At 41.7% G+C, this 27,360-nt stretch overlaps 2 protein-coding genes across 2 annotated transcripts; both read right to left on the minus strand.

The window, feature by feature from the left end:
• Positions 1-331: 331 nt before the first annotated feature.
• LOC112195030 (ADP-ribosylation factor-like protein 8c) lies at positions 332-5,449 on the minus strand. The gene is made up of 6 exons (XM_024335342.2): positions 5,223-5,449; positions 1,898-1,979; positions 1,782-1,814; positions 1,571-1,692; positions 975-1,136; positions 332-867 (listed from the first exon to the last, which is right to left on the minus strand). Exons 1-6 carry the CDS (start codon positions 5,258-5,260, stop codon positions 750-752), a joined length of 555 nt encoding a protein of 184 aa, XP_024191110.1. The 5' UTR covers positions 5,261-5,449; the 3' UTR covers positions 332-749.
• A 13,836-nt stretch (positions 5,450-19,285) lies between these two features.
• Positions 19,286-22,765, minus strand: LOC112193351 (probable inactive receptor kinase RLK902). The gene is made up of 2 exons (XM_024333452.2): positions 21,271-22,765; positions 19,286-20,241 (listed from the first exon to the last, which is right to left on the minus strand). Exons 1-2 carry the CDS (start codon positions 22,538-22,540, stop codon positions 19,598-19,600), a joined length of 1,914 nt encoding a protein of 637 aa, XP_024189220.1. The 5' UTR covers positions 22,541-22,765; the 3' UTR covers positions 19,286-19,597.
• Positions 22,766-27,360: the final 4,595 nt, after the last annotated feature.

The raw sequence follows: 27,360 nt of genomic DNA on the forward strand, positions 1-27,360 counted from the left end.
AGTTTCTGTCCTGAAAGTCTTTCAATTTCTGAAGGAAGAGGCTAGAAAGGTTGAAAAGATAAAACCACGCTAGAAATTTTGTTGGACCATTGTCCAGTCGAATACTCGAATTCCCCCTCGCCCGTTGGTAAAAATAAAATAAAATATAAAAAAAAAGTAGTACAGTTGTTTGACATCATCACATAATGGCAATATTCGAACTTTACGTTATAGAATAAATTACCAGGCTTCCAAAAGTTTAACCCCAGGATTCTGGTTAACTGATGTTCTGAGAAAATTTTATTGATAGATATGGCTCAAGACATAATCAATGTTCTCCACCAAGCAAATGTTAAATCAAAATTGCTGGTATATACCACATAGAATTCCTATGCCGATTAGGAGCAAATATACATAGTTTCTTCGTGATAAAAGGATTCCATAAAATGAGCTCAATTCCAAAACACTCCCCTGGCACAAAAGCCGTTATAAGTCACGTCTCTTAAATTTTGCAACCTGGCTACAACATGAAGTACAAACATAATCTGAAACCAATAAGCTAGGGGACTTTTAAGATAAAACCATCCAGGTACAGCAGACTTCAATAGATACGGAAAAGGAAAAGAAAAAAACATGACAAAGACTTGAATATACAGATCAATCTTTTTGGAGAACAGCTAAATCCTAATATCATGGACAGAATCTCAATGTTTCATCAAACCACCTTACAAACTATGTTCTTCAAACGCCAGGAAAGGATCACTCAAAGATCAGGTTGCTGCTTTGGAGTGTTTGATAAGCCAATCAATCACAACATCTATGTTTATGGAATCCTTGCATGAGATCATGTAGCAACATACCTCTTTGTCCGTGATTGAATCAAGGCCCCTGAAAATACCGAACAGAAACATCAAAATTTCGATGAGAAAGAATACTCCTAAGATAATTTCCAAAATGATGGCTAAAGTAATAACATGTACAATACTGGTACTCACAGCTGTTCAACCAATGCTTGCTTTGAAAGAGCCTCAGACTTGTCGATTTTGTTACCAAGAACAAGTAAAGGAATTCCATTTAAGGAAGGTTTCATCAAGAGGTCATGTAGCTCACTTCGAGATATTGGAACGCTGTCCCTGTCAGCAGCATCAACTACATACCTGTGATGACATCCATCATCATGGAAGAATTAGAAGTGAATCCAATTGACAGGCACGAATCTAAACACTCACATATGAGAATGAATGCCACGACTCTTGGATTTAAAGTAATCTAATATGTTGGTTAAGGGCATGCAAATATCAATATTTTCTCTGAAGCTGTCTAATGAATCATAAATAACAGAAAAAAATAAATAAATAAACATGACTAGCTGCCTCAGAGAAATTCTTTAATGGAAATGATAGACAGCCTACTTTAATCAAAGCAAATCTTTTTTTTTTTTCCCCCAGTGAATCATATTCTGGGTCGCATACTGATAGCCATTTCCTGGTTAAAATAGACATAACCATCTGAAAAGGCTTGACAGCAAAAAGATAAAAATAAAAATAAAAATACTAAATAAAGAAAATATGAAGAGACATGAAGTAATTACACAATCACGGAGACCCCACGACAGTAACGCTCCCACATTGTGCGGAACCTGCGTTGCCCTCCAAGGTCCCAAACCTTAATTGTCACGTTTCCCTTGGTTACTTTCCGCATGTTGAATCCAACCTGGTGTCATAGAATGAATAATTACAATACTATAACAAAATAAATTCACATCATCTACTTAACTATTTGTTTAAGGAGCAGATGCTTACTGTTGGAATCATGTCCTCACTGTACCCTCCTGTCTGATAAAACATAGAACATTCAATTTGAAGGGTAAGGCACTATACATAACAGCAATTATATGAAAAGGTTCGCATTGACTCACAGCAATGGCATTTAAAAGAGATGTCTTTCCTGCATTCTGAAGCCCGACTAGTGAAAGTTCCATTTCCTGTTTGAAGAATAAGCTGACACGTAGACAGACATCAAGATAGCACAAAGTTAGCTGAACAGGTCATAGATATAAAACTAGGAAATTAGAGTACAACTAACTGCCAAGAATTTAAGGAATGAGTAAAAGTGAAAATACAAATACTAATAGTTATCACACCTTCCCACAACATGAGTGCAAAATTACATGGTTCAACAGATCCTATGACAATATTCTGGGGTAAAAGCATTCTGTCAAGATACTTCATGTCCTGGGTTTTCTCTCCAAAGCTCTACACTACCTCAGATTATAACAAAAAGAGCTTTCAACTATTCTGTTATGGATGTTAATAAAATAACTTCTTAACCTTATAACTATTAAATATATGTTGGAAAAGAAAACCAAGAACCATTGATGATATACATGATTACATATAATCATTTACACACGGGCGCGCACGCACACACATATAATATTATATAGACCCATATAACAAGATAAGCAGTATTTTTAGCAATTTTAGTCAACGATCCCAGCCAATTTAATATACATGATTACATATAATCATTTACACACAGGCGCGCACGCACACACATATAATATTATATAGACCCATATAACACGATAAGCAGTATTTTTGGCAATTTTAGTCAACGATCCCAGCCAATTTAATAGTAATTAAAGAATGATGCCGACAACGCCATAGCTAACAATACCAATATGAGAATAAGAGCATAGCATGCACTTTAGAGTTCATGCATGCATTTCATGATTTTCAATGAAAATGTCAATGAGTTATGTTTTCTAGCTGATTAGGATAAAAGCTGTTGTTGTTCAAAGATTTGATCCAAATGAATCTACTTCCTTTCAGATTAATTTGTCTGGAGGATGGAGCTTCGGTTCTCATATGGTGTCAATGATTGAGACTCATCCCGACCATCAAGCATCCTCAAATCTGACTACATATTGTCAAACTGTTCAAGTAATTTTGCAAATGAACCTAAATTGCCCTATTTTCTCTCAAAGTGGATCCATTAAAAACAAATTCTTGCAAAGCCAATCTGATCTTGCTTCAGGGCTCAAATCCAAGTTAATTTTATTTCACAGACTAGAGGTAACAATCATAACATTTCATAGGGGGTTACTATTTGTTATCTTGATATCACACAGTTTAGTATTTATAGGTCTGACTACCCTTTGTATACGTTGGAACTATGATTTTTCCATCTCAAATCCGTCCAGGAATTTAATTGTCCATTCCCTAGGTTCCAGTTTTCAAAGATTCATATTGCTTCCCAAAGTCAGCTTTTCTTTGATATGTTTGCCAAACTGCAATCAAGAGGCTGGTGCTTCCTCTTTGCCTCGTCCGAACTTGAAAGAATTGACAAAAACTCTCTAGGCTAGAAAATATTGGACAATTAGAAGAAGTATATTTCTTAACATACTAGAACTCATCAGAAAAGTTCAACTCACCTCTCCTAGATAGAGGCTTCACTATTTTACTTTACACTCGGGCTTGGTTTCTCTTCGTTGATCCTCTTAATAATACATTGTTATTCTGGGCTCCTCTTAATAATACAGATTTCCAATGAGAATATACTTGCAGAACTCTACCCTCTGATCTCCTCTTGCTACTTCACCTAGTCTTCCCTTTAGAATGAGCTCAAACCCATCTACTCATTTATTTCATTTTATTTTCGAAAAGTATATTTCTACATTTTTATATTATCATACCTCCTATACAAATTACTACATAGTTGGCATCAGGCTCGCTTCATCTATGCTATAGATTGTGGCATCTCGATTGATTCCTAAGGGGGGAAAAAAAACAACAACAACAACAACTTTTGTGGTTTCCAATTTTTGGAATGTCTTGCACACTATTTTCATGCAGTCATGTTGGAATCCTTTAAACTGATGAGCGATGAGTATAATACCCAAGACTTCTATTGAAGCCACCTCTATGAAGAGCATCAGTATTGTTCTTGTTCCTCCTACTGCACCAGCAGAATAACAGAATGGTGATTCACGCTATGTCTCCTTCTCCTGGCCAAATCTGTTGCACATGCTGATCCCAGTACCTCTACTTCAGCATAGCTTCCATTAAGGCTTACTACGTTCATGGAGGAAGTCGCACAAGAGCTCAGCAGATGGATAGCCACAGACGCCCAACTGTTGCCTTATATGGGAATCTGATGTCTAGTGTGAATGACATAGACATATCTAGCTGCTCTTTGGGAATGACATGCTTCAGGGATTGAGGGGGTGACAATCTTCTGCTGATCAGTCTGTTCGATCACCTCCATAGATGATTGTTTCTATGTTGCTATATCTAGATGGATGTGTGTGTGTGCAGGGCGCGCCTGTATTATATATATGGTTTTGTCATGGGGAATGGGAAAATGAGTGAGGCTTTCGGAATACAGTTGGGTTGGTAGATAGCTCTTTCCCATTCTTTTCCTTGTTTATAAGTTATCTCAACTTCTAAATAAAGCCAGATTTAGTGCTAATTCTTCTGGCCTTCCTAAAATTTGGGAAATTTGTTTTCTAAGGAACTTGATGACCGAGAAGTTGAGGAACTCATGTCTTTATTAGCTGCAAAAGTTTGGTTCTGCTTTCCTCTAGACCAGATAGGAGAACATAGTTGCTAGAAATTTCAGGAAATGGTTTAATTGTTCAATGGGCTCTAATCTCCAAAACCAAGATGCAGCTTCATCATTTTTATCGTTATGTTACATGAGAATGATAATAGCTTCAAGCAGAATAGCGCATTGTTGCGAATTTCATGTGACTGAGAAAATCAAGTTCCTAGAATTTTCCGTCGACAATTTTCTGGCAACTAATTAGGCAGTAAGAAAAGCATGTTAATTTTAATCTGCAACTAACCTACTTTTGTAACACATGAAATCTCCGATCCTTTTAGATTATCTAAAATAGCGCTGAAAACAAAGCATAGATTTATCGATTGGGCAGAGCTCACTGCAATTACAAATTTCAGAAAGAAAGACCATCCAATCATGCAATTACTAAAAAACAATGTATTAAAGTAATGAACTTTTGCAGCTCAAACTGATAAAATACCCAGCCGGAAAATCAAAACAGTATTCTGTAAAGTAGACTAAACACCCCAACAGCACATCAAGATAACCATTTCTAACGTAGACGTTAAACCTCTAATGGATTAGCTTATACTTCAAAAGATTTGGGAACTAAACATTAGACCTATACTGAAACAAAGCCACAAACTAAAGAACAGGAAAAACGAAGGAGAAGTGGTTACCTGCGAAGCCAATTGAGGAAGGTATCCAACAAACCCATGTCCAGGAAATGAGTTTGGGTGTGGGCGTGTGTGGTTCTGGGTTAACTCTTAATGGGAAGCCTGAGAATTTGGAGCAAGCGGGACACTGAGGGAAGGTAGCGAAACCAAAGAAGGAAACTTCGCCGACTACTGTGATTCTTTGTTTTTAGAATATCTGTTTGTTTTGTGCTTCCTGGTGGTGTAATTGTAATAAACGGCTTCGCTGTCTACCGCTTAAAAAAGGAAAACAACAACTGTGCAACGCACGAGATGCCAACAGTGTTTCATAGTTTTCCTCTCTTTCATAGCTCTTGAAATAAAAAAATTTAGAAGTTAGCATCGTTATATTTATGTACCGGTATATCAAATAAACTCTTCAAGATTTGAATTTAATATAATGTTAATTCCCGTGGTTTTAATTTAATTAGTAATATCTATAAATTTTTCTAATTTCATTAGTCGTGTCCAATTTCACTCGATCTCTTCAAATTCGACGCTAACTTCGGCATTGGGGCCCACTTTAATGGTTGAAATGGTCATTTCAAGACAAAAGGCCCCCACGACAAAAGAACTCAGAATCTTCTTCTTCCTATGATCCTCCTCTCGACCATCTGTGGGAATCATGCTTCGATGAAGCATCTCCGCCCATTAACTCCTGGAAACCTTCAACCTTCACTGGTCGAGCCCTAAGAACACCGATGTTTCTGCACACATGAGAGAGTTCCCGTTTTGGTCTCGAATCATAATTACTGCCGTGATCAGGCCATGGACAAAATAGTGTTGCTCGACGATCCCCGAGAGCACAACAAGCTATGGAAAAGGGTTTTCGCCGTGGCCCCACGCTTGTCACCTATTACGTTCTACAGGTTCAGATTTCTCTCACATTTGACCAAATGATTGACCCAAATCCCCTATTTTGAAAAGCTAATATCTTTGGTTGCTTTTCTTCAATGCAGAAGAGGATCATGAGAGTTCCTTATGGGGAAGACCATGCCTTTTTCAAGTAATCATTATTTTTAGTTCTCTGCAATCGAATCACAATGTCAGCCATCTCTACAAGAGCTTTAATATCAAGTAAAAAGGCTTTGAATCCAGTAGCATCGATTTACAAATACAGCCTTGTATCAATTACCAATATACTTGTTTCGGTTGGTCTTCAAGGGTCCGATGGGGTCAACTGAATCCCAAAGTCTAGTCTCGAGCCTCTCCACTAAATTCCCAAGTGTCAAATATCCTGCAAAACCAAGTGGCATCAGGGGATAGACCGGGTGAGCCGACGAATAACCCTTCGATACCTAAGTCAATATCAGGTTTGATGTTGACAATTAGGGGAGAGAGATAGTGCTGACTTACTTGATATGGAAGTGGAGGCGTCTTATATTGCCTGTTTTGGGATTGGAGATTTACTCATTTTCGATGTGGGAGAATGTGCATTCCCCAAAAGTGGCAAATGTGTTTTGCACGTTTTGAGAAATGAGAGTTGGAGTCTGTAAAAGGGGCCCCACACTCTGAGCGTGTGCGGGTTGGCGACATGCGGAGATGGCTCGACATCCTCAATCTGGGCGCACTTGATCATTTTTTCGGCGTTTGGCCCTTGCTTTTAAGGGTTCGAGAGCCTTAATCTTTGGTATTTACATCTGAAAGCGAGGTGGTATGAACAATACTAATCACTACATGTCAGTAAGAGGTAATTGAGCTTTTGGATCATTCAATTTTTTGCAAAATCTGATACTTTTGCTATAGGTTTAGTGTTTTAATCACTACAATTGCTTGTGCCAGGGACTTAAGTATGTAAGCTTTCCTATTCAAACACTTACAAATGACCATAGAGTGACGTTCTTTCGGCCATGGCCCAATCACAGACAGGACCCGCCTTTGATTTCACCCTGAAATTTGAAGTGGCCATGTAAGGGTCCACCTTAGAAGAAATTCTACCGAAAATTTGGCAAAACTTCACCTAAAAATGTACTACCCAAACTTGCAAAGCAAACTAATCACTTCTAATAATATAAATTCAACCTCAACTTCTTGAGCCTACATGCTCCCTATAATAACAACCAACTTCAAACTAGAAAACTAATTATGGTTCACAGCCCTTAGATCTCAATCATCATATGACGATACAAATTCAATATTGCTACTCAAGATAATCTATTTTAAACCAGAAATCAATAATAGAAATTAAATGACTATCACTTTAACGTAGCTCTCACCAAGTGGCTACTAGGATCATCTTACTAAGCGACTACTCGCCACGCAGCCATTAGGATCATCTCACCAGTAGCGTTCACCAGGCGACCACTAGGATCAACACACCTGTAGTACTCACTAGGCGAACACTAATAGAGGATGCTAAAAATTATAAGCATTAACTCACCTGTAACTCTCACTAAGCGGTTACTAGGATCGTCTCGCCAGCAACATTCACCCGGCGGCCACTAAGATCACCTCACCAATAGCTCTCACCAGACGACCACTAGGACCAGCTCACTAGTAGTACTCACTAGGCAGCCACTAGGACCAGCTCACTAGTAGTACTCACTAGGCAGCCACTAAAGAAAGATTTTGCAAAGGGCGGATTACAACTCACAACCAGTCGCCATAATAGGAATATCTATGTTCTACTGCTGACTAATTCATGGAAATGGTTTATGACTAGATGGTACTGCCGACTAATCGTCTCATGTCATATGGAGGGTACTGCCGACCAGATGACGAGTCAGAGGGTATTGCCGATCGAAATACTCTTCTCACTCTATTTGAAGTATCTGAATAACACATATGAAATGAGCGGGGACTAGAAGGTACTATCGACTAGTCATTTCATGCTATCTGGAGGGTATTGCCATCTAACCATCTCATGCCACCTGGTGGATATTGCTGATCAAACGATGCGTCAGTGGCCGGATATTGTTGTAACGTCCCGTACCTCAATTTACCAGTTTACTAGTCATTTGGACGGTAAACGACAATTACTTTCACTTTTTACTTTGTTTCGATACTTTTAGTGGCCCTAAAAGTTGACTTTTTGTTCGGGTCAAAATTTGAGAAAATGTTCTTCATGAAAGTTGTAGAGAACGTTAAACCGAGCGCGTGCATATGTGGTACGTAAAAATCGGAGCTCGTATGCGAAAGTTATAAGCGAAAATGTGAATGTTACTGTTCATGGTAACTTTCTATATATATAGAAAGTTACTGTGGTAGATTTCCATTTCCGGAAATCTACCTTCTCTCTCCTCTCCCCCGACCTCTCTTCTCTCCCTTTCGGATCCTTCTTCTTCCCTTCGATTGGCCGTCGTCCGGCCATCACCCGGCAGAAAGCCGGCCACCACAGGGTCGCCTCCTCCCCCTGGTCACGCTGGTGCCCTTAGTTTTCGACGATTTGTCCGGAAAAGCTCGGATCGAAGCTAGGTTTGCTCCGGCTGCAGTTTAGGGGTTTCGCCGATTTCCGGCCATTCCGGCCACCTCCGGCCACCAGGTTAGCATCGAAGGTTCGGTTTTTGATGGTGATCATTTCCCCTAAGGTTGTTCAATCCAATTTGCAGTGTAGATATCGAATTGATGATTTTTCATTTCTAGGGTTCTTGAGGCTTCGGGGCTTTCCTTCACCAGCTTGATTCGACCACTTCGAGGTAATATTGGATGATGTTGTAGTTGGAAAGTTGGTTGGGCTTGTTGTGTAGATGCTAGTGCCGGAGTTTGGTGGCCATCGGAGGTGGTGGCCGCCAGCGCGTGGGGCCCACGCGCTGCCACTGTTGGTGGCGCGTGGAGGCTTATATGTCAGTGTTTTAATTTCAGTTTTTAGCTCATTAAAGTGTATATTGTTGTAGAGCTTGTATGTGAAGTTTGGTGAATTTTGGAGGAGTTTGGAATTGTTTGTGAATTTCCGAAGTTTGAAGTTTTGTGATGGAATTGTGGGAAATCCGGCCGTCGGATTTCCCTCGTTTTCATTGTGGAATATGTTAATTGAGGAAGTAGTGTTGTGGAAGAGATTTGGGTGGAATTTGAGAAGTAATGGAGATAGGGATTTTCGAGTTTAGTTTAGGTTCGTATTTATTTTATCGGATTGCCGTTTACGGAAACATAATTGTGTACAGGACGACGTACCGAGCTATTGCTCGATGAAGGAACTCGTTTGCGTGGTCGCCCAATAGTACTGTGAGTGGACTTTTGTTTTTTTTAAATAAGTGATGCATGCATTTATTTACTAAACTACGTTCTATTTAATTAACCTATCACTTTCCGAGCATATGAATTGATTTTTGGAATTTAATTATGATTTATTTCGGTATGACTTTCGGAATTGGTTTTGGAATATATGATTATTATTTGGAAATATGATTTACGAGATTTTTCGACGACTTATTTTACCGAGATGATTTTGGATTACATATCATATTTAGTAGTCAAGTTAGAGATATTCTGGAATATTATTGGAAATGAGATTTTTCCGAAGGAATTTGGGCTCGTACTAATTTCCGGGTTTGGTTCTGAATTTGAGAGTATTTGGCGTGCGGGGTCACGTCATTGGAATATTTATTTGTTTTCTCGTGAGATATTGGGAAAGCCTTTCGGATTTTATGGATTTTGAATGATTTCCTCACCATACTCGGGTCATTCGATTAGGTCTCCTCCTCACTTACTTTGCGTTTGTGAGTGGCAGTTGAGGTAGCTTATTCTCCTCCTCACTTACTTTGTGTTTGTGAGTGGCAGTCGAGGTGATTTATTCTCCTCCTCACGTGGGTGGCAGTCGAGGTTATTAGTTCTCCTCCTCACACAATCTATGTGTGAGTGGTAGTCGAGGGTAGGTTGAGCCTAAGGGGCTCCTTTACCCGTATGGTGACGTCCCTTCCCCATATTCTACTATTTGTTACTTGACTAGCGGGGCTAGTCCGATTCTTTTAGCCAGCGGGGACTGGTATGTTTTCACGAGACTCCGAGTTTTAAAGACATACGTTTTATAAATGTTGCATGCATCGGGAAATTTTTTTTTAAGAAATAAATGTGGGAAAGTATGAAATCTTTTTCTTGATAATTTGTTTATTTTTGTCCACTCACGCTAACGTTTTTCATCTACTTTCCCCTGGGCCTTTCGGTTTCTAAAGCCCAGTTTGCAGGCGTTATTAGTTGAGGTCGTGCGTACAGGGTTCGAGGCATAGTTGACGAATAGCTTCCGCACTTCTTTGTTTGGCTCTAATCTATTGTGGGTTACTGTTTTGGGTAGTCCACTTTAGGGGTGACTCGACCAGTTCTCGGTAGAGTTATCACTAAGGTGGGCCCCGCAGGGCCACTCCGGATTTCGGGGTGAAATCCGGGGCGGGTTCTGTCAATTGTAGTCAGTGGACATAATCATAATGACTTTTTTTGTAGGCCTAGTCAAGCTCATTTCACACTGATATCTGTATAATTTAAATTTTACATGGAATTCTATAGCATATACTATAATTATTTTGCTAGTATTACATGCAATCAAGGCCATGCCTTGTTTCCTTCACCTATCCATCTTTGTCTAAAGAAAAAGTTAATACATTCTTTGAGAAAGCACATCCATATTCATCTTCCCACATACAAGTCCTATAAGATATCATTCTCTACATAATCTACTATATCCTATACTCAAATTCTTCCATCACCGCCACTATTTCTCATCCTCTACCTCCATTAACACCACCACCACTACACCAATTTCTACATCTTCGTTTATCTCATCAAATTGTCCATCTACTCCACCTACTCAACCCCTAACAAATTACTCAATCATCATTTCCTATCATCATCAAAAGCATCAAGAGCAAGAAGGAGCATCACCACCACTTCCACCACCTTAGAGCATCACCACCATCATCCATCCGGCATACCACATGTTAATGTTTAAAAGTCTAGCGGTAGCTGGACCTTAGTTAACGCTGATCCGGCGGGCGGATCGATACCTTTGTTGTGAGTGGTTCCCGTTACCTGTCAAATAAAATACAATGAGCGTCAGAGGGAGACCGCGCCGGGCGGTCTTCAACTCTCCGATGCCTAAGTTAGTCAATGCATTTATGTTGACAAAGTAACAGTAGGTAAGTATTGAATGTGTCATAAATGAGGAGAGAGGAGAGGACCTTTTATAGGTGAGGAAGAGGATGATCTTCTCCTTGTTTTTCGATGTGGGACTGATGTGCTTCAGTTCCCATTTTCAGTAGCTTCTGATGCTACCTTGACACGGCGCGTGGCGGCGCGTCGGCGGTGCTTTGGGGTTGATCCGGGGCTCAGGCGGTAACTTGGCTAGCTGTCTTTACGCCAGTCACTCATGAGGTGGGCGTTGGTACCCCTGGCGGTACCCTGAGCGTGGCTCGTTATAGCTAATTATGCTTGCAAATGCACATGTATGTACAAGTCCCCCAAATCCCCAGTCAAGGAGGGCAATCTTGGTTGGGGAGTTGATCGGCGGTTTGAAGCGTTTCTCCCGCTAGACTTTGCAGAAGCATAATTGGCGTCAGTGCGTTGTCAGCCATGGATTTACTGAGCAAACGCTTTGTGCCCTTTCGGGTGGGCCCCTGCTAGGCCCCCCAGGGAGTCCCCCACTCCCCGGCTAAGATAGACCTCCGGATGGTCGCTGTTATTGTTTGTTGAGGGGGAGCTGCACGGAGCAGAGGGTGTTGGGTTGCGAGCCCAATCTTAGCACCCAGGTGACGGGGGTCAACGTACCTGATCAGGGTTGTCGTAGACTGTTGACTAGTCCCCGTGTCCCGTAGGGACATTCTGACCGTAACTCCGCGTGGCGGCGTTGTCAGAGAGGCGTGGCCTCGGGATCCGCCGCTGGCGGAAGTCCCCCGCTAGATGTAGCAGGAAGCAGCGTCAAGTAGACGTGCTTGGTGGTATTTTATTGAGCGGTGTTGCGCTGAATAAAGTACGCAGCTTGTCAGAAAGGGGGTCAGCTAGCGGTGCGCTGTGTAGCGGAGGATGGCCCGTTTACCAAATGAGGAGAGAAGCTCCGCTGGAGGGGTTTTACTCAGTGGACAGTCACCTAGGAAATGACAAGTGAGGATCCGCTGGCGGGGTTTCGCTCAGCGGGGGCCCCGTCACCTGGAAGATAAGTGAGGATCCGCTGGCGGGGTTTCGCTCAGCGGAGACTCCGTCACTTGGAAGATGACAAGTGAGGATCCGCTGGCGGGGTTTCGCTCAGCGGAGACTCCGTCACTTGGGAGATGCAAGTGAGGATCCGCTGGCGGGGTTTCGCTCAGCGGAGACTCCGTCACTTGGAAGATGACAAGTGAGGATCCGCTGGCGGGGTTTCGCTCAGCGGAGACTCCGTCACTTGGGAGATGCAAGTGAGGATCCGCTGGCGGGGTTTCGCTCAGCGGAGACTCCGTCACTTGGGAGATGCAAGTGAGGATGGATCCGCTGAGCGGGGTTTTCGCTCAGCGGAGACTTGCCATGGTTGGGGGTTTACTTGTCAGGTGGTGACTTCCCTTGGAAGCTAAAGAATGATGACGGTTGACACGTGGCTAACTCCCAGAGGGTTAGCGTCTGGAGGCTTGTCTCCTAAGCCTAGCCGTCTTCTCGTCATTAATGCGAGTAATGATGGATTTCGTAACCGAGGCGACGCCTCGGCTAATCCAGGGAGTTAGTGAAGACGTGGGACACGTGTACGGTTGGTACGTGATGTAGTTTTGTAGCGGACGGCTCAGGATTACTTGATGTTGACATAAAAGGGGGGAACTGAGCGAGTTTCGACATTTCTGGAAAATCTTCAAATCTGAGTTGCCTGCTTCGAGCCTTGTTCGTCTGCCAATTGCGAAGGAGATCCCCGGGTTTGCGTGGAGTAGTCGGACTGGAGAGGACGAAATCTGTCAGTGAAGACGAGCTGCACTCCAAAGTCTTCGACGTGAGGTTGGTATTTCGGATCCTCTTCCTGTTTCATTGAATCTGCAATGGTGGTTTCTGGGTTTTGGTATTTCTGTTAATGGTATGATATTGCTTCTGTGTTGTTCTCGCAGGGTGTAGGGAGAGATTTGAGGGAGGTTATGGTGTTTGACAGAAAGTTGGGGTTTTGGGTTTTGCTAGACTGTCTAATCTGGGTTGAGCGTGCGGTTGTTTTTGTTTTGGTATTTTTGTGGGTAGTTGTTCTTGGCATCTTTGGCTATATCTGATGTGAGAGTAGGTTAGATCTGTATTTGTGCTAACTGATGTGGGTTTTAGGGTTTGGGATGGCCAACGTCATAGATATTTCGAGCAGTGAGGATTCCGGGTCTGACGTGTCGTTCAGCGTGGCGGATATGACTTTTATTGACTCGTTGCGTCCGTCTGCCCATGCAGGAACCTCACTGCCAGAACCGCTTGAAGTTGAGCCACTTCGGACCATCCCCTGGGAAATAGCTATGGATCGTGGTTCGCGTCCAGAGAGCTCTAGGGCGGGTGAGGTTGCTAGGCGCGACGAGCGCTTGGCGAGCAATAGTGCTGCTAGCGGCTCCGCTGGCGAAGGGGAAGCGCCGGGCCAAAATGTCGAGTCGGCGTGGTACCTCTCAGATGGCACCGCCGTCGACGAGGCAGGTGGGCGGATGGATGCCGCCGCTGTTAACCGGATGAAGCGGACGTTCCGGTTGCCGGGCTCGGTGAAGCTGCGCCCCCCGACAGCGGATGAGAAGGCCTCGATGCTCCCAGCGGGATGTGCTGCAGTGCACGAGGCCATATTCCGCCAAGGAGTGACATTCCCGCTAGTGCCCAATCTCCAAATTCTTGTGTGCGAGTTTGGCCTTGCCTTTGGGCAGATCTGTCCCAACATGTGGCGGTTGATGTTGGCGATGAACTCCTTGTGGCGCTTGTCGGGGTGCGAGGGGCCTACCGTGGCGGAAGTGCTTCACTTCTACGAGCTAGTGTATGTGAAGCGCCGAGGTTGCAGAGGGTGTGTGAACCTGAGCCGCCGCCAGGGAGCGCCCAAGTTGATTGAGAATCTAAGGGACTCAATGTCCTACTGGCGGGGGACCTTCTGCGTCGCCACAGATGGCTGGGAGTACCACACCAGGTCGAATGTGGAGGGGCCGACGTTTAAGACTAAGTCGGAATTCCAGCCCATCCGAGGTTGGCAACTGGTTTCCGCTAAAAATAACTGGCGGGTTCAAACTTCTCCGCTGAGCGAAACCCCGCCAGCGGATCCTCACTTGCATCTCCCAAGTGACGGAGTCTCCGCTGAGCGAAACCCCGCCAGCGGATCCTCACTTGTCATCTTCCAAGTGGCGGAGTCTCCGCTGAGCGAAACCCCGCCAGCGGATCCTCACTTGCATCTCCCAAGTGACGGAGTCTCCGCTGAGCGAAACCCCGCCAGCGGATCCTCACTTGTCATCTTCCAAGTGACGGAGTCTCCGCTGAGCGAAACCCCGCCAGCGGATCCTCACTTATCTTCCAGGTGACGGGGCCCCCGCTGAGCGAAACCCCGCCAGCGGATCCTCACTTGTCATCTCCCAGGTGACTGTCCACTGAGTAAAACCCCGCCAGCGGAGCTTCTCTCCTCATTTGGTAAACGGGGCGTCCTCCGCTACACAGCGCACCGCTAGCTGACCCCCTTTCTGACAAGCTGCGTACTTTATTCAGCGCAACACCGCTCAATAAAATACCACCAAGCACGTCTACTTGACGCTGCTTCCTGCTACATCTAGCGGGGGGACTTCCGCCAGCGGCGGATCCCGAGGCCACGCCTCTCTGACAACGCCGCCACGCGGAGTTACGGTCAGAATGTCCCTACGGGACACGGGGACTAGTCAACAGTCTACGACAACCCTGATCAGGTACGTTGACCCCCGTCACCTGGGTGCTAAGATTGGGCTCGCAACCCAACACCCTCTGCTCCGTGCAGCTCCCCCTCAACAAACAATAACAGCGACCATCCGGAGGTCCATCTTAGCCGGGGAGTGGGGGACTCCCTGGGGGGCCTAGCAGGGGCCCACCCGAAAGGGCACAAAGCGTTTGCTCAGTAAATCCATGGCTGACAACGCACTGACGCCAATTATGCTTCTGCAAAGTCTAGCGGGAGAAACGCTTCAAACCGCCGATCAACTCCCCAACCAAGATTGCCCTCCTTGACTGGGGATTTGGGGGACTTGTACATACATGTGCATTTGCAAGCATAATTAGCTATAACGAGCCACGCTCAGGGTACCGCCAGGGGTACCAACGCCCACCTCATGAGTGACTGGCGTAAAGACAGCTAGCCAGGTTACCGCCTGAGCCCCGGATCAACCCCAAAGCACCGCCGACGCGCCGTGTCAAGGTAGCATCAGAAGCTACTGAAACTGGGAACTGAAGCACATCAGTCCCACATCGAAAAACAAGGAGAAGATCATCCTCTTCCTCACCTATAAAAGGTCCTCTCCTCTCTCCTCATTTATGACACATTCAATACTTACCTACTGTTACTTTGTCAACATAAATACATTGACTAACTTAGGCATCGGAGAGTTGAAGACCGCCCGGCGCGGTCTCCCTCTGACGCTCATTGTATTTTATTTGACAGGTAACGGGAACCACTCACAACAAAGGTATCGATCCGCCCGCCGGATCAGCGTTAACTAAGGTCCAGCTACCGCTAGACTTTTAAACATTAACACCACAAAACCAATTATCTCTTCTCTTACTCTAGATTTTACTTTGGTGTATTTTTATTAGGAAGCTAGTGTGTAATTATGAGTGAGTACTTAATCCTTCTTATATTGAATTGATGTTTGAATATATGGTTAATGCAATTTTCATAAATTGAAGATAAAAAAGTGAATGCTTGTATTTAAATCTAGCTAATTTGAATATATTGCATTTGTCATTACAAGAACATTGTTTAAAGAGTGGCTAATTTTGGACAGTGAGAGCATGAGAACACACTAGGTGTGCATGTGAAAGTTGTGAATTTAAATCAATTAGGATTGTTTGTTTGCATGATTCCTTCATCTCTAAGCCCTAAGCACTTACGTTAAGCATTTGGATACCTAATCCGATTTGAATGCATGACTTAAATAGTACGTACTACACAGGGAGGTTATTTGATATCACGTAAAGAGATTGCCTGTTGTAATACCTAATCAAATGCAATGAAGAGAGGAGATCACTTGTCCCCAAAATATCTGTGTCCACTAACTTAACTTCTCACTAACTCCATTAACTCTCATTAAAAAAAAAAATATCAACTCAATCGTCTTATTAGGCTTAGAAAAACCCCATTTGTCTTTTAGCAAGTTTATGATTTCATCTGGAACTTTTTCTCATTCACAGATGTACTTCAGTTTCATGGGTGATTGGCCAAAACAAATTCTCTCCCCCATGAACCGTTTCACTTGTATTTATCTAAAGCATGAATCTTCTCTCTCTTTGAGAATGGAATTGGACATTATGTATGTATTTATGTCAATCAATTCACTAATCACTAAAGAATGGTTCTTAATTTGAAAGCCTTAGCCAAAACAACAGTTTTTCCTTCTGATTAACTTCTAGGTCTTTGCAAATCATTAAAAACTAGACCGATTTAATTATTCTCCAGTTCATATGAGATAAGGTGGTGTGGTCGAGCCAAAAACTAAAGTCTTTGGAACTGATTTGAATCGACTATGACACTTGTTTTGACTCAACAAGAGGGAAAAATATGTTCAATAGTTGAGGAAGGCAACAATTTTTTTTCTTTTTCTTTTCAATAAGAGTTGATAGAGTTATAGGATGTCACCTACCCCAAATTTTAGGGCTTAGGGTAGGGTCAGGCCGGGCCTAGTCAAAGTCAACGAACCTTAGGGCCGGATTGAGGCTTCAATATGTAAGCCCTTACCTGCCCTTAAGCCCCATCAGAGTCAAAAGGGCCTAATATTATAAATATTAGTTAAGGTAGTTATATAATAAGGGAAAACATCACCAATGGTCGCTGAGTTATGACTTATTCGACACTTAACTCACTATATTTTCAACAATATCAGTTAACTCACTCAGTTTTACATCCGTCTTTCACTTAACTCACTGTCGTTAATTCTGCCGTTAAAAGCTATTAAAATTGAGGGTATATTTGTCTAAACACTAAAAAAATGCATTTCTAACTTTTAAAAAAAGACAATTTTTTTTCTTCAAATTATATTTAAGTTAAAAAAATCATTTTTTATTAGAAATCTCATAAATTTAAAAAATTGAAAAAAGTCTAATACATATAAATTGAGGGTATATTTGTCTAAACACTAAAAAAATGCATTTCTAACTTCTTTTTTTTAAAAAGATTTTTTTTTCAAATTATATTTAAGTTAAAAAAATATTTTTTATTAGAAATTTCAGAAATTTAAAAAAATTGAAAAAAATCTAATAAATGTAGTTTTTTTAAGTTAAAAATGATTTTTAAGTGTTTTGACAAATATACCCTCAATTTTAACGGCTTCTAACGGTAGAATTAACGGCAGTGAGTTAAGTGAAAGACGAATGTAAAACTGAGTGAGTTAAGTGATATTGTTGAAAATACAGTGAGTTAAGTGTCGAATAAGTCATAACTCAGTGACCATTGGTGATATTTCCCCTATATAATAATTATCTCTTCAAATCTCCAAAATTACTTGTTGTTTAATAAAGAAAATAAAGCTTCTTAAATCAATTACAAAATAATAAAAGGATAAGTTGTATGTGGATAAAAAAAATGAACATATTTAGAAAAACAAAATATATATATTATTAGGACTTCTGTAGGCGAGCTTCAGTTTCATTGCCCTTACCCTATCCTATTTGGAAAAAGGCCAAGCCAACCCGTCCAAGTGCAAAAGTCGGGCCGGGTAGGCTAGGGCCGAATGACCCTTTTGTGAAGTTAGTGGGCATGTGTCAAATTATCAATCACGTGTTGTAGAGGTGGCAAACGGGCCACAAAGCACGAGCACGGCACGGGCCTGGCACGCTTAAAAGCGGCCCGGCACGGCCCAAGCCCGTTAGTGGCCCGGCACGACCCGAGCACGTTAAAATAATGGGTCGGGCTGGGCCTAAGAATATTGGCCCATTGGCCCGGCCCGGCCCGAGCACGACATATTGTGGGCCGGCCCGTTACAAATACAAAATTTCATTTTGTTTTTAAAAATATTAAAAAAATACAATGATGAGATTTGAATATAAGACCTTTTTATTTAAAATCTCATGACAATTCCACCAATGCTTTCTTTTATATTGTCAAAATAATGAAACAAAACATTATATCCTTGTTTTGACATAAGTATTTTTTTTAGTATTTTTTTCTAAATATTAAATATATGTTTATTAATAAAGACTAATCTCATAATAATGCAACTATAGAATGAAGGAAAAAATAATAGATATTAAATCTTCCTTATATTAATAAAGATTAATCTCACAATAATATACTAAAAACAATATATTTTGAGTTTTTTCTTTCTTTCTTTCTTATAGTGGAATATAAAAAATTATTAGAAATCTAATCTTAAAAAGCTAAGATTAAGAAAAACGTTGTAAAACTTAATTTATTTTAATTTTCTAAATAGTTAAATAAATTTTATTTTTATTTGTTCAAATTAAGATTTTAAAATCGTGTTTTATAGTGGGTAGGCACGAGCACGGCCCGTTATTGACCCGGCACGAGCCCGGAACGATATGGGCTCGGGCCATGAGCCGGGCCGGGCTTAATGTTTAAGTAAATGGGCCGGCACGAGCCCGGCACGATAATAAATGGGCCGGCCCAAACACGGCACGAAGCACGACTAGGCCCGCTTAAAATGGGCCGGGCCGGCCCGTTTGCCACCTCTAACGTGTTGTAATTGGCACAAATATTTTAGGGACAGATGATCTCCTCCCAATCTCGTTTTTCTCCAACTAGCCGTGGTACAAAATTAATTTTTTTTCCTTTTTTCAAAGGAGTATAAAACTTTCATCCCATTTAAGGCACTTTTAGATATCTGTCCCAGGTAAAATCAAGAAAGAAAAAACCACCGTACCTCCATTAACCCAAATAGAGGCAAGTAAACTCAAACAAGCTGAAATGAAATATCAATGAAGGTAAATACTCGCTAGAGCATTCTAAATCATATATAAAAGTTGCATTGAGCACAATGCCATATGGAATAGAGGCAAGAGCACCACTCTGATATTCAGAATTTGCAACGCAGACCACCGCGTCATAAATAAGAATACTGATATCCCCCTCCAAATACAGCATAAAAAAAGTACAACATAAAGAGTAAAATAAAGGAGGATTAAAGAATATTACTAGAAGAAAAATAAGTATGAAGGTGAAAACCAAAATGCGAAAAGGAGGATCCTGCCTGTAATTTTGTTTTAGGATAAACCAAGAATAAACAAATAACTAATCATGCCTGAGCCTGACAAGTAGAGCAACACAGGAAGAATGCAGAACTTTCTTCAATCCTTTACTTGATGTGTGTGTCAGTTAAGAAATACTGCTGAGAAATCCCATCATCCACCTGATTTTCATCTTGTCCATGCTTCAAGCTGGCACTATAAAGCTCCTCAATCTGGCTAGTCACTTCAGCCATTGAAGGCCGCTTATCAGGGTACTGAACAGTACATTCAAGTGCAATCTGTAAAATCTGAACCATTTCATCTTCGACACTCTGGTACCTGAGAAGCTCAAGGTCAAACACCTCCACAGTCCACTCCTCTCGAACAACAGAGTGAACCCATCTTGGAAGGTCTACTCCTTCCTCAGTCATGAGGGATTGGGTTGGAGGCTTCCCTGTAAGCAGCTCCAATAGCAACACACCAAAGCTGTAAACATCTGCCTTTTGGGTTACTTTACTAGTATCTGTGACTTCTGGAGCACGATAACCAGAAATGCGGTTGGGAGTAGCGGTTGGGCTTGCAAAATGAGCAAGGCAAAAGTCAGAGACGCGAGCTTCATAAGACGAAGTGAGAAGAATGTTTGAAGATTTGATGTTTCCATGGGAGATTGTGGGACCATGAGAGTGCAAGTATGTGATTGCACGAGCAGCTCCGACAGCAATGCCACACCTTGTTTCCCAATTCAATGGAGTTCTTCCAGAGCCTCTGTTTCCTGTTATGAAAAATTGAAGCAATGAAATGATAGAAAATAATCCTCAGCATCATTTTTGTCATGGGACATGGGGTCTATCATTATATGGCAAAAAACCCTGAACTTTTATCTCAACTTTTGCTTTTGTTTACCCTTTGCAATGCTAGAGTTAGAAACTTTATTAATAACTGAACAATTACAATAGTGCTCTGTAACCATGTTGCGTTCATATGACTTTATAAGAATACAACAAGTCATAATTTGTTAATGAGAAGCAAATGTTAACTATTTACGATCCTCTAATGAAAATAACATTACAGAAAACAGGGAGGGTACTCATGTCATCAAAATATTATTAAGAATAAAGGTGCCAGAAGTTCAACTTAACTGATCAATCTTTTCATGCCGGAAAAATAATCCTTTAATGAAAAGACTCCACCACAACCTAATTAAAAGTATGATATGATATTAAAAGGCATACAGCAGGTTTTTATTTTATAGAACTGTTGCTGGGATGTAGGACTAACTGCAACTGTATTAGGCACCATGGCAGGGAACTACTGCCACATCTCCAAACACATTCTTTTTTACAAATATGTAGCCATTACCTTTAAGTGACTCGGTATTATGCTTCTACAATGTAAAAAAGAAAATGCCTAAGAGATGGCTTCCAACACTAGTGTTCAACAAATGCAAATTCATCTTAAATATTTAGTATATAGCCACTTCAAATAGATATATCTAATGTTCCTCATTCTTTCTAAAAACTAATTTAGTCTTATTTTTAAATCCAAGTCCTTTAGTTCCTTTTGTTTCATCCAGAAACAGGGCTGTCAATGTTGATAAGATATAGTTCGTTTTCAGGTTTTGAATTTGAATAAGGAACTTTGGTACTAAAAAATGGCAGCTTGACTATAGCCTACAATTGCATTATAGGATCCAAATCCCATATGGAGAAAAACAAAAAATCAGAAATAAGCAAAGCTGCAACAACTAACAGAACAGCAAAAACTTAATGAAACAAATGGAAGCCAAGAAAGAAATGCTCACCATGTAAAAGAGCAGACAAGCTTCCCATAGGCATGTAATCATAAACCAGAAGCTTCTCGTCTCTGCTATAATAGTAAGCCCTGAGTGGCACCAAGTTCACATGATCCATATTCCCAATCTGATCAATCTTCTCCTTAAATTCATTATCCGATACAGTCACTTCCTTCAACCTCTTCACTGCCATGGCCACCCCCGTTTCCAAAGCCGCCTTATACGCCGTCCCGAAAGTCCCCTTCCCAAGTACCTCAGCCGATGCCCTCAACAAATCCTCCAAATCAAACACCTTCACCGCATTCCCAAAAAACACCAAGTTCTTACTACTCACGCTCCTTTTTTGGCCAGAAGAGTAATCAGCATTCGAACTCTCGGAATCCAATGATCTCTTTGGGACTTCAACCGCGGGAACACTCCGCGGCGCAACATAATTAGCACCCCTTTCCCCATTTTTCTTTCTTCCACACAAGAAGTACAAAATGGCAACAATGATAAAAAATCCAATTACGCAACCTATCACGATCCCTGCAATTGCTCCACCTGACAACTTCTTCTTACTCCCACTCTCACTCCCACTCCCAATCTCAGTCCCATTACAGGCCGGCATCGGCTTCCCGCACAGCTGCAAGTTCCCTGCAAAGGCACCCACCGGCCAGCTGGAAAGCTTTGAGGGTACCGACCCGTTTAGCCGGTTATAAGATACATTGAACTGTCCAAGAGCGGGCATATCCAACTCCGGGATTGACCCATTAAGCTGGTTCTCCTCCAAATGCAGGGACACCAACTTCGTCAAATTATTAAACCCGGTCGAAATTTCACCGGAAAACTTATTCTGAGAGACATCCAACCTCTCCAGGCTCTGCAAACCGAAGATAAAGTCAGGAATTGGACCCGAAAACCTGTTACCTGTCAAGTAGAGGTTCTGCATATTGACGAGGTTAACAAAGTCGGGAGGTATTGGGCCGTAAAGCGCGTTTTTGCGGAGAGACAGGGCTTGGAGTTTGGTCAAGTTGCCGAGACCGAGAGGCAGCGGGCCATGGAGTCCCCAACCGGGAGCGCGTAACTCAGTGACTCGGTCCGACACGCACGTCACACCAGTCCAGGAACACGGGTTGGTCTCCGTCACATTCCAAAACGTCGAGCGGCCTCCAACGCTAGCTCGGAAACTCAACAGAGCCTGTCTGTCGGAAGCCAGATCGTAGCTGGCGGCCAAGCTGAGACAAGTACACAACACCACCAAGACAGTGGTCGTGAAGGCCGGTTTTGGAGGCTTCATGGTTTTTTTTTCTGTCGGAAATAGTCAAAACAAAAAAGTGGGTTGTGATGCTGTGAGAAAAGGGTCTGGTGGGTCTGTGTTTGAATTTGAATCTGTGGTTTAGGTAGGTTTGAGAGAAAGAGAAGGAAGAAGAAGTAGGACGAAGAAGAAGAAGAGGGTAGAGGAGGAGTTGAAAGAGGACGACTGTGGCAGTTGCGTTGTATTAAAGGCCCCCGCAAAAGCAGAAATGGGAAGGTTTTTAAAAGCGTTGTTTGCTGAGTTGTAAAATTGTAATAAAAAATCACGAGAAGGAGGGGCCGTGATTCTGTGCTTGGCGGTGTAAATGCGGCCATTATGAGCCCCACTGACCTTTTCTTAAAAAGAATTATGGAAAATGGTTGACGTTTTCAATCAAAAGCCAATCAACGAAGCTTCAAGTGGGCCCGGCGGAACACCTTTGCTTTTGAACCTTTCCCGAGGGTATAGGTTTGGGGGGTTGGGGGTTCTAATTTTGGTAGTATGATTAATTTTGGGGAGTTTTGCCTTATTAATTTTGATTAAATGGGAAATTAAGGGATTGAAATTTGATTAGGATTTTGGTATTTTTGGGGCATCTACATGGAAGGAAAGGGGTTGATTGCACACACGTCTTTCTTGGTTTGATTTGATCTTTTCCTACGTACACAATAAAAAAGTTTCTTTTTTAATCACAAACAATAATATTAGATTGGAGTCTCCAAAGATTTTTCTTTTTAGGTTTAGTAGATGACATGAGGTATGTTAATTGTCAAAATTGTTTTTTTTTTTTTTAAGGTACAAGGTCGGCATATGATCATCAAGTAAAAGGCTACCCACTAGAGTAAGGAATCAAAATATGATTTTCTTTTCTAGCCCTAAATTGTTTTCATTTAGTATAATGATCTTAAATTACTCAAGTTTCCATGTCTTGCTCATTGGGGATGGATTGTTAGATGCAAACTTACATTTTATTCATGCATCTTTAATGTAGTAATTATTCGGTGCTTGTAGTCTACCAAACGATTGGTATGGGCTTTTAGGATATTGACATTTCGGTGGAGCTCAATACAAGGAAAAAAAAAACTAACAGGAAAAAATTAATCAACAACAAGTATTTATCATGTCGACCAATCACATAATGCCTCATTGCGCCTTCTAGTGAGGTGAAAGAAACATAAGGGTCTTTGAAAAACCTACACCTATAAGCTGACTTTGCTAACGACCTCATTTTGCAATATAAAAAAACAAACAAACACATAATATACGTTCCACTTCAGACGCTTCGTTCGCCTCAAAATGCCTCAAACACCTTTCAGTCATTGTTTGATGCAAATGCTTCTGAAAGGTTGCCTTGTGGTGAAATGCGCCTCTCCACACCTCATGCCTAAGGCGCACCTCAAAACACACTAAATGCCATATGCATAATTTTCCTAGTTAATAAATTCTACATTAAAATCAGCTTGTCAACCTAGTAACTTTCCCTGGAATATGGCTAAAAGCACTATACTGTAACAACTATATTGCAAGTTAGTAACTTCATCGTTAATCAATTGAATGATTTCTCTTTTCATCCCAAAAAAAAACAAGAATGAATCAACCGTATCCAAAAACGCAACTGTATATATAGTAATGATACATGAACATATTTTCGAAGTGGATACACCTTGATTATCTCACTTTCGGTGGGGTAATAACTCGATGGTGATTGTTTCGATTATAAAGGAAAAATAATTTGCCAAGTAATGACAGTTCCTTGAGTCACGTATATAATTCCATTTGAATGGACATCTTGTGCATATCAAGCATATTTCCTTTCTTCTTTTTCCTTTCTACCAAAATGTAATCCAACCTCTTAAGCTAACCAATTAAACTACAACAATTCTAAATCAAACACTAACCCTACCTTTTCAGATCACCAGCCTTTTCCTAATGACTCAAATATTTCCTCGTTGGCCACCATACAACAACTCGAACTATTACATCAAAACTTGAAAAACCAAAAGGAAACTTTAAAATGACTTATTGTTTAAGTAAATCTCTATTTGTGTGTCTAACTCAAACTCTAGGTTACTTGACCTAGTGGTAATAAAGTTTTAATTAGAGAGAATCTCGGAGAATATCTTAGAGATATCCATTCATTGTATGATTACCTTTCCTTGTACAATTCAGATTCTATGCATCGTAATCCTCTATAAAGAGGCTCCTATTATCAATGAGAACACACAACAATTCTCTCTCAAATAACGTTTCCCTAAAACACATTATCAGCATGAAGCCCTAATCCTGAAACCCTAAAAACCGCGCAGCTGCCCCCGCGTCACAACTCATCACTAACCTTACCTGGTTAGCCTTGCTGCCCCTGTAGCGCCTGCGAACGCTAACATGTTCTCAAGCTCGCTACCCTGCGACCTAGCAAGCCAACGACCCCGTGACACATAGACCCCACGAGCACGAATTGCATCTGCTGCCCCCGCAGCCCCACGCTCGCTCGCTGCTCCCCGCGAGCATGCCCTGCATCTGCTGTCCTCCTAGCCCAAAGCTCACTCGCTGCCTTCGCAGGATCCTCACGGCCCCGAGGCATCCTTGCGGCATCCCCACAGCATCCTCGCAGCCCCACTGCATCCCCAGAGCATCCTCGAGGCCACGCGGCATCTTCGCAGCATCCCCGTGACATCCCAACAGCGATCCCGCAGCAGCCCCAACAGCGACCCAGCAGCATCCCTACATAGCCTAGCCACCACCTTTGGCCACCAGATTCAGGCAACTTTTTAAGGTAAACTTTTCTAAAAGTTCCCATTTTTGAAGTTTTTCATTCTTTTTCTTCTTTTCTCGGGGATTTGTAACATCCCTTCTTCTCCCCCCTTTCTTCATTATATGGGAGATCAAATTAAGCCGAACTATGGGGGTTCGTGCTCACTCCAAGCTTAGAGCTTGTAGAGTCCTCCAAACTTAGAGTTTATTGAGATAAAACGATCGACCGCAAACATCATTGTTTCAATCTAATCCAACCCCTCTTGGAATCGAATTTCTTGGAAGCGACTACGCTCGGAAAATCCTAATTTCTTGGAAGCAACTACGCTCAGAAATTTTATTTGTTTTCGTGGTAGACTTTTTCGCCCCGAAACTAACCATAATTTCTTGTTCTCTTTCAGGATGAGTAACCTGAACAAATTGGACTTTGCTCCATAGGGAATAACTGACTCTGAATATCACAGGTGGGTTCGTGATGTCCGCCAGCATCTCAACGCCGATGGAATCCTGGATACGATTCTCGAGCCTAGCCAGGACGTGCTAACTATTGAGCAAGCTTAAGCTTTAGAAGCAAATAGAGCAGCCTTAGAGGAAAATAAGGCGAAAGCCATCATCTTAATGACTCATCATATGGATAATTCGCTCCAATACGAGTGTATGAATGAAGAAGACCCCAGAAGGCTGTGGGTCTCACTCGAAGAAAGATTTGGCAACGTCTGTGACTCCCTGCTTCCTGACCTAGAAGTGAGATGGCATAACCTCCGCTTCTGTGATTTCAAGTCAGTTCTTGACTACAACTCGGAAACACTTCGTATTAAATTCTTAAGGAATTCTGCGGTAAAGAGATCACAGATGCGATGTTGATTGAGAAGACTCTCTCTACCTTCCCAGTCTCTGCATTGATGGTTGCTAAGAACTATCGAATTGAGGTTACTGCAGGACGGATCACAAGGTTTCATGAGCTCATTAGAGCTATGAATGTCGCTGAAAAGCATGACAACATCCTTGTGAAAAACTATAATTCAAGATCCGTGGAAACAGAGCATATTCCGGAATCCAATTATAGTCGCACCTTAAAGAGAGGGCGCCAAGAGAGAAACCCTAATCTTAAGGATACTTCTGGACGTTCTAGTCCATATAATCGCTCTACTTGGGAAGGTAATCGCCAACATAGGCGAACACAGAACCGAAGAGGTTAAGGTGGAAAGAAAGAAGGAGGCAACGCCCCTGGTCATGTTGGTGACGCCACAAACACTAAGAGCCATCTAAATGATGCTTTCAAAGCGTCTCAATCAATGGAGTCTGAGCAAAGAGATGTATGTTCTCGATGTGGAGTGTCTGATCATTGGGCACACATTTTTAGAGCTCATGAAGAACTTGTCACCGCCTACAAAGCATATTGTGAAGCAAGAGAAGCTCACTATGTGGAACAAGAAGATCAAGAAGATGATATAGAGTGAAGGGTTGAAGACTACAAATCTGGTTGGGATCAATAGATCGCCAATTCTGTTTAAGTCTTTATTTTTCCAAGAGATGTAATAGGCAATTTTCATATACTTTGTAGTAAATGCCAATGGCTTATTCTTTCTTCAAAGCAGGCTCACCCAAAGTAAGTGTGATGTCTAGGAAGGTTATGAGATTAGTAGTACTTAAGCGAGTCTTGCTCCACCGACATCTCTTTACTCACCTGGTCACATTTATTTTGGAATTACCGAAATAAGTTAGACAACTACCATTGTTTTGCATTATCTAGCATTTTAGATTAGATTTTCTTTGTGGTGTCGCTTTTATCGAGCGACCAATTTAACCCTGAAATGTCATTAGTAGTATAAAGTAAATAGGGATCGTTCTATTCCGGGGATTGAGGGTACACCTGTCATTGTCAAACAATTAAACAATTAAAATTAAAACAAAGTATAATATTTACAAAAAATATAACAAAATATATACATATTTACGAAAAAGGGGGATTTTTGATTTTTGGTTTTCGAAAATTAAACTAAGTTAAGAAAATAATTAAAATGCAAAAACATAAAAATATAAATGGGATGCAAGAACAAAGATCAAATTCG

This window comes from Rosa chinensis, chromosome 3 (assembly GCF_002994745.2).
Source record: "Rosa chinensis cultivar Old Blush chromosome 3, RchiOBHm-V2, whole genome shotgun sequence".
NCBI lineage: Eukaryota > Viridiplantae > Streptophyta > Magnoliopsida > Rosales > Rosaceae > Rosa > Rosa chinensis.